This window comes from Macrobrachium rosenbergii, chromosome 37, assembly GCF_040412425.1.
Source record: "Macrobrachium rosenbergii isolate ZJJX-2024 chromosome 37, ASM4041242v1, whole genome shotgun sequence".
Lineage (NCBI taxonomy): Eukaryota > Metazoa > Arthropoda > Malacostraca > Decapoda > Palaemonidae > Macrobrachium > Macrobrachium rosenbergii.
The window spans coordinates 37,465,300-37,473,486 of record NC_089777.1 but is presented as its reverse complement, the minus strand read 5'-3'; the positions used below and the strand labels follow the sequence as shown (position 1 = coordinate 37,473,486).

Sequence of the window (8,187 nt, the reverse complement as noted above, 5' to 3'; positions counted from 1 at the left end):
CAGAACACTGGGAGACGATGGTTCTTGGAGGTAGCGAAGAGATCTATTATGGGAGTGCCCCACAAATTCCACAGGTCTAGGCACACTTGTGGGTGCAGGGTCCACCCGTAGGGAGAGTCTGGTTCCAACGGCTGAGTTGATCCGCCAGAACGTTCAGCTTTCCCTGCACAAACCGAGGGAACAGGACCACCCTGTTGCTGTCCGCCCACAGAAGGAGGTCCCTCGCAGTTTTGAACAGGGAGAAGGAATGGGTACCTCCCTGTTTCCGAATGTAAGCTAGAACTGTCAAGTTGTCGGCGTGAACAGCGACTGCTTGGCCTGAGACGTGGGTCGAAAAGTCCTGGAGAGCGAGGTGAATGGCCAAAAGTTCCTTGGCATTGATGTGGAGCTGCTGCTGTTCGTTCGACCAAACTCCTGACGTCCTGAGGTTGCCTAGATGTGCTCCCCACCCAACATTGGACTCGTCTGAGAACATCTGCAGAGATGGTTGTCTTGGGAGGAGATCTAGACCCTCCGAAAGCCTTTCCGGTGATTTCCACCAAAGATGATGCCTCCTGACGTCGGGGGGAATGTTGAAGATCGTGGAGTCCATTTGAGTTCTGTCCCAAGAGCCCTTGAGGAAAAACTGTAAGGGTTTCATGTGCAGGCGGCCTAACTTGACGAATTGCTCCACTGACAACAGAGTTCCCAGGAAAGCCATCCACTGATGGGCGGAGCAACTGTCCAGGAGGAGAAACTTCTCCACCATCTGAAGGCAGGAGGAAACCCTTTTGGGGGACAGAAAAGCCCGAAAAGCTAGACTGTCCAGAGTCATCCCCAAATAAAGAATCCTCTGCGAAGGAATTAAGCTCAACTTTTCTGTGTTTATCAGAATCCCAAGTCTCGAGCTAACCTTAAGGTTCTGTGAAGGTCCTCCATGCAGCGGTCCCTTGATGATGAACAGAGTAGCCAGTCGTCGAGGTATAAGGAGATCCGAACTCCCTCCAGGTGGAGCCAACGACCTATCGGGGCGAGAATCCTGGTGAACACCTGCGGGGCTGTCGACAGGCCGAAGCAGAGGGCCCTGAACTGGTAAACTCTGTCCTTGAAAACAAACCGAAGATACCTCAAAGAGTCTTGATGTACTGGAATGTGGAAATAGGCATCTTCCATGTCGAGGGTCACCATCCAATTCCCTCGAGTTAGAGCCTGAAGAACGGAGTGGTTTGTTTCCATGGAAAACTTGGTTTTCACTAAGTACAGATTGAGAGCGCTTACGTCGAGAACTGGCCTCCAACCCCCTGATGACTTGGGGACTACAAACAGGCGGTTGTAGAAACCTGGAGTTGACAAGTCCTGTACTTCTTCGATGACTGTTTTCCCCGAGACATTCTGGACTTCTGTCTCTAGGGCCGAAAACTTGACTGAGCCTCCTGAGTATGCTGTCAAGGAAATGGGAGAAGTGGAGAGAGGAGGAGGTTGGGCGAACAAAAGGCGGTAGCCTAGCTGGAGCACTTGCACCACCCACTGATCTGCACCTCTGTCTTTCCATTCCTCCCAAAAGAGGCTGAGTCTGGCCCCCACTGGCGCATGGAGGACAGGGTTCCTACTTACTGGCAGGATGGCCGTGGGGCTTCGAAGAGAACTTGTGACCCCTGGAGTTGGAGCGGAACCTTGAGTAAGGTTTGGGCCTGGAGTTACGAAATGGATGTCTGTTAAGAGGAGATACCATCTTGGTCAAAGGAGCAGGAGCAGGCCTCAGTTTGGTGGAAGACAGACAGGATGTGTGACGACGCCCTCTTATCCATGGCTGAAAGGACGTCTTTCACTACTGCTTCTGGGAAAAGGCCTTCCTTGTCAAAAGGTGCAAACATCAATGCCATTTTCTGCGAAGAAGTCACAGCCTTAGATAAGAAAGAGCACCAAGTCTCCCTCTTCTTCAGAGTGGCCATGGCGAAGAGGGAGGAAAGTTCACCTGCCGCATCATGGATAGCAATGTCGGTGCAGGAAAGGAATCCCGTGATTCTCTCCAAGACGTCTTCTGCGACATTAGCCTGCTCAACCTGTTTAAAAATAGCTCCCATTGACCAATCGAGAAAGCTGACAATCTCTAGGAGCTTGTAGAGGTTCTTGGAAAAATGTTCTACATCCAGGGCAGAAAAAGTCTTGGCCGCCTCAAAGGAAATGCGTCTTGAAGGGTCCACAAGGGAGCCAAAGTCCCCTTGTGCTGAAATTGCAGAGCCCAGTGAAGGAGAAGTTCCTGTGCTGTAATAATTTTGCCTCCTTTTCGACAGCTTTGAAGGAGGGTACGCAAACGACGATTTACCCGAGGATCTCTTAGCTTCCAACCAAGCCTCTACCTCCTTTAATGCTTTCTTGGAGGCAGTGGAGAGTACTAATTTGGGGAGGGAAGTGGCAGGACATTGTTTTCCCAGACACAACGTGGAAGTCGGGGAAGAGGGGGCTGTCAGCTGAAAATGTTGAGGGTACGACTGCAGCAGAAAGCCGAGCAGAGAAGCGTAATGAGAAGGCGGCATCGAGTCAACGGGACCTTCCTCTTCACCAGAAAGAATCGGTTCCATGCCAAGATTGTCCAGGAGTTGAGGAGGAACAACTTCTTGACCCCCAGGAATACCAAGGACTTTGCAGACTACCTTTTCTAGCTTCTCTTCCAGCAGACTAGACTCCTGGGAAGGTGAGGATGAAACCAAAGGAGCAGACACTTCCTGTGTAGGAGGAGGAGGAAGAGGCCCGGGCACTTGAGGCAGACCTTTCTGGAGAGGGCTAGGAATCTTGACTGCCCTAGGTGACCTGGGAGGGAGCGTCTGAAACATATCTTCTTGATCGGAACCCCACACCGAGTAACCAGGTATAAGGCTAGCTGTCATTTTCTTAAAAGAGTTTAGTAACCCTAGGGCAGGAATTATCAGAAGATTGCCTCTAAGGTTCGAGAGGCATGATCCCACTTGCGATGACGAGGAGGGGGGGGGGGATCTGAAGAGCTGGAAGATGAAGAGACTGAAGATGAACTGCTGCTACTCTCATCTGAAGAACTTAACTTTAGGTAGTGATGCTTCGACGACGACCATCTTGACGAAGATTCTAGGGACACGATCCTGCGATGTCGGTGATGGCGAGAAGATTGACGCGTCGATGGAGAAACACTACGCGAACTTGTGCGTCCACGACCCTCCGGGGCCTTGCAAGATTCACTTTTGCAGCTCCCCAAAGCTTTTCGACACTTCGACGAAGAGTCAAGCTTACTACTTTCACCACCAGGGCTAAGGCTTTCCTGTGCCTTAGAGGACAAGCCTGCTCGTGGGGAAGAATTTTTGACCTTTTCGCCAGCGCCGGACTGTCTTCTAGCCTCAGAAGGCGAGCGGGACAGCTGCCTTTGCTCAAAAGAGTCAGAAAAACGAGCAGACTCGCCTGAAACACAATCACGAACAACCACATTGTTATCACGAACACTGATGTCATCACCAACGCTAACGCCCGGACTATGGCGCGAGCGCACTAAACTTAAGACCGACTCCATGAAACCGTTCATTTGCACTTTCATTTGATTTCTGAAAAGAACGAATTCTGATTTATCAGCCTCGCGGCTGGGCTTGGCTTTAGGGAAAACATACTGGGAAGCTGGTGAAGAAGAGGGGGGAATATGGAGGGGAAAGAGCAGCGGTAGAGGAGGGGGTAGGAGAGAAGGAAGGAACAGCCGGTAAAGGAGATGACGCCGATGCCACCAGCAAAGAAGATAGCCTAGCTTCCTTACGCTTAAAAGCTTTCCTATCCCTATCCTTAACCAGCTTTACCTGATGGAACTGTACGTTTGCCAAAACTCCTGACTCCATTTCATACACTCACTGCATGTGTTCTCCTGGGAACACTCCTGACCCCTACATGCCGTACACAAAGAATGGCGGTCGTACTTAAGTTTAACCAGTTTGGAAGAGCACAAATTCCCTGCGCAAACTCTGGATCCAGAGAAACTGGAATCCAACATAGCTACCAAATTCCCAGAGCTACGCTAGCTAGATTAATAAACAGGATACTGAGTACTTCACCAAGGAGATACACCAGAAAGAAGCGCAACAAGATGAAGGAAACCAAACAGTTTGAGACAGACGGACGTGCGAGATGCGTTCACAATACGCCCGAGATTGAAACTGACCTGGGTTACTGGGTATGTCGCCTTCCACGCCACCCCCACTGGCATCCGGTGGGGTTGGGTCTCCCGCCAATTATATCAGCGTTCAAAAAATTTGAAAATTTATATCTCGGACATGTCGAATTTTAAGAGATAAAAGCTTTTACAGTGGTTTGGTAAGTCATTATAATGAAAATGCGTTTTCCAAATCAAAGAAAACTCCTATTGTTCGGCAATGTTTAGCAAAACCTTGTTGTACAGGTATGTGGTTTGAGAGCCTGAGCAAGGGATCTAAAGTAGATCTCGTTTTCCTGAAGCCAAACTGGAATGGAAAAAGGAATTTATTTGTTTCTAAGTGCCATACAAGTCTGGTGTTAACTACCTTTTCCATCAGCTTACAAACAACTGGTGAGAGCTAATGGTCTGTAGCTGCTGGGTAAAGAAGGATCCTTGTTTGGTTTCTTCATAGGGAGGATTAATGATAATTTCAAGCTCTTACGAACAATACCAGTTTCCCAGATTTTAATTATTATTATATCTAAAAGAAATTTCTTTGACTTTTCTGGGAGAGGTTTCAGCACTTCATACAGTATTTTATCTTCACCAGGGGCTGATGGATTGGTATTCTGCAAGGCATATTTGAGCTCCTGTAGTGTAAATTTTGCATTTTATGGTTCAAAATTATTTTCACTTAAATCAAGCGAAATCTGGGCATTTCTCATGCCTTGGAATTCCCGAGAATAGTTCTCACTACTCAATTTTCTCAAGAAATTTTCTAATTTTTCTGCAACCCTCTCTGGTTGGGTGATTAGGTTACCATTCATCCTAAGGGTATGCTGAGGTTGAGGGGCAAACTTGCAATTTAGTTTTTTAATTTTCTACCAAATCATTTTGGATGGCATATTTGAGCTAATGCCATCTATGTAGAACATCCACGACACTCTTCTTGTTTTTTTAAATATTTCTTTTGTTTGGCCACAGCACGGTAAATAACTTTGGCTTGTGTGGTTTCAATCCTCTTATACCTTCTAACATTTTCTAGTGATCTTTCTCATGCTATTGGAGGTTTTGTTCCACCAAAGGATGGATGGATGGATGTATGATATTTAGGGCAAAAGCCCAGGCACTGGGGCCAACAAGGCCATTCAGCGCCGTAATGGAAAGAAAATAAATTATGTTAAAGTTATGAATTCATGAAGGAAATGATTTAAATAAATGAAGTGATGTGACCAATAAATAAGGGTATGAAGTTTAATGAATGATGTGCTATATACATAAAAAAAAAAATTAATGTCATTAAAATTTACGTGATGTAATAAATTAAATAAAATTAAATATTAAAAATTTTAATACACTTTAAAAAAGAGATGATAGCAGAAATATCTGCTTCATCTCCCAAAATATCAGACAGGATTTACCCTGAAAATATCTCTCTCTTTGGTTAAAATATCTGGGGCAGACCACCAGAATGTGCTCCACTGTTAGTGTCTCGTCACAGTAAGCACACTCTGGAGGGCTGCTTCCTTCTAAAATAAACTGATGGGTTAAATAAGTGTGCCCAATCCTTAATCTCGTTAAAATAACCTCTGTTCGTCTGTCAAGCTGGAATGACGAAGACCACGGTAGTACATTATCCCTAATATTTCTATATTTCTTATTATTGGCAAGAAGGGAGAAGTCCACCTTTCTTGCCATTTACTTAAAACATAAGATCTAATGGGACCTTTTAGATCTGTATGAGGCACTTTTCTAAAAGAGGTTTCTGATAAAATACTAGCAGCTTTCGCTTCCCTGTCTGCCATCTCGTTTCCGCGAATCCCCACGTGAGAAGGGACCCAACAGAAAGAGACTGATTTACGTCGACAATATATACGAAAAAGCCACTCCTGAACTTTTTCAATTAATGGATGAAAGCTATTAAATTTTTTTAATAGCTTCTAAGGTGCTTCTAGAGTCTGAGTATATGACAAAATTAGAGTCACTACTTTGAAAAACTAAATCTAGGGCAGACACTACGGCTGTTAATTCGGCAGTAAATATTGATGCAGAGTCAGGTAATTTAGCTGTGTACGCTGTATCACCAAGGATAACAGCGCAACCAACACCACTATCTGACTTAGATCCATCTGTATAAATTTTTGTAAAATTAGTATGGGTAACATCGTGCTCTAAGAATTTTCCCCTAATCTCTTCTACAGTGCAGTCCTTTTTGTTAAACAGTTTCTTACATATTGATGCTTCTGGGATAAGCCATGGAGGATTTACAGGATATTCTACTTCCAGGACTTTCTGGGATTTAAGGTGATTATTCCTAACATCCTCATTCAGTCGAATTTGGAATGGTTTAGAAGCTCTTGTACCAGAAAACTTTGAGAGTCTGTTTCCTTTAGTGCTTGAAAGGAGGGATTTTTGGGAGCACTTTTCATTCTAGCCATGTATCGCAACCCTAGCTCTTGCCTTCTTAGATCAAGGGGTAAATGATCTGTGTCGACATAAATGCTTTCAACAGGTGAAGTTCTAAAAGCCCTTGAGCATATTCTCAACCCCATGTTGTGTACAACATCCAGTTCCTTTAGCTTGGTTTTACAGGCTGAGGAATAAATCTGACAGCCATAGTCTAACTTAGATCGACACAGTCAGTCATATAGCCTCAGAAGGGATTTCTTATCAGCCCCCAACTAAATCCAGAGACAACCTTTAAAATATTCATAGATTGTTTAACATTAAACTTTAGGGCATTTATGTGGCTAGCCCATGTTAATTTATGGTCAATAGTCATCCCCAGAAATTTAACTTCACTCGTAAGGAAGGATGGACCCTTTTAAACTAAATGTGGGAACCTCTTCCACACGCAGGCACCTGGTGAATCTTACTGCAACTGTTTTGGAAGAGGAGAATTTGAAACCATTCTCATCAGCCCACTTAGTAATAGCATTAATAGACCTTTGCAAATGTTTACATACGGACAAGGAATCATATCCTGTGCAGTATATTGTAAGGTCATAGACAAAAAGCGAGCATTTAACAGGGGCGAGATTTTTTCAATCACACTATTTATTGCCACTGAAAAAGTGTTACACTTTAAAACGCTTCCTTGGGGAACTCCTTCCTCCTGCATAAAAGGTTGGGAGAAGGAGTTTCCACTCTTACCTTAAAAAGTCTGTCTGATAAAAGGAATATATAAACCTGACCATTCTTCCACATATGCCCATCTTGTGCAATTGTTTCATGATGCCAATTCTCCAGGTAGTGTCATATGCTTTCTCCAAGTCAAAAAATATGCCAATGGTCTGACACTTTTTGGCGAATCCTTGCTGGATTTGGTTGGTCAGCCTCAGCAAGGGATCAAGGGTGGAGCGGTTTTTTCTGAAACCAAATTGAAATGGCGATAGTAATCCTTTGGTCTCCAGGTGCCAAACCAGTCTAGTATTTATCATTTTCTCCATCAGCTTACATACACAGCTGGTAAGAGCTATTGGTCTATAGCTGGTGGCTTGGGAAGCATCTTTATTAGGCTTTTAACGGGGACAATTATGGATATTTTCCAGTCCTTGGGTAAAATTCCAGTTTCCCATATTTTGTTTATAATCTTCAGTAAATATTTTTGGCATCATCTGGGAGGTGTTTCAGCATTTCATATATGATTGTATCCTCACCTGGAGCTGTGGATTCACTTGAGGAGAGCGCCTCACGAAGTTCTCTTAGGAAAATTTGTAGTTGTATGGTTCAGATTTTCCTGAATCAAACTTCAGACACATTTCAGAATTCCTAATTCTTTGAAATTCTGGAGAATAATTGTTAGGGCTGGAAACTTTAGAAAAGTGTTTTCCTAGCTCATTAGCAACTTCAGTGGGCTCTGTGATTAGAGTGTCATTTATTTTTAATGAGGGCAATGGTGACGCTTACAAATTTTCCACTCAGTTACCTTATTTTGCGCCACACCACTCTTAGTGGGGTCTTGGAGTTTATTCCATTAATATAGTAAAGCCAACATTCTCTTTTGGCTTTCTTATAAAAGCGCCGCTGCTTGGCTAAAGCACGTTTGTAGATTAATTTAGACT

General features: G+C 44.4%; 1 protein-coding gene across 1 annotated transcript; it reads right to left on the bottom strand.

The window, feature by feature from the left end:
- Positions 1-2,905: 2,905 nt before the first annotated feature.
- Positions 2,906-3,529, bottom strand: LOC136825198 (uncharacterized). Its single transcript, XM_067081223.1, has one exon. The coding sequence runs from the start codon at positions 3,527-3,529 to the stop codon at positions 2,906-2,908; it is 624 nt and encodes a 207-aa protein (XP_066937324.1).
- Positions 3,530-8,187: the final 4,658 nt, after the last annotated feature.

What these genes read in the sequence shown, in the direction of transcription:
- LOC136825198 (XM_067081223.1), bottom strand. Translation starts at nt 3,529, where the DNA reads ATGAACGGTTTCATGGAGTCGGTCTTAAGTTTAGTGCGCTCGCGCCAT.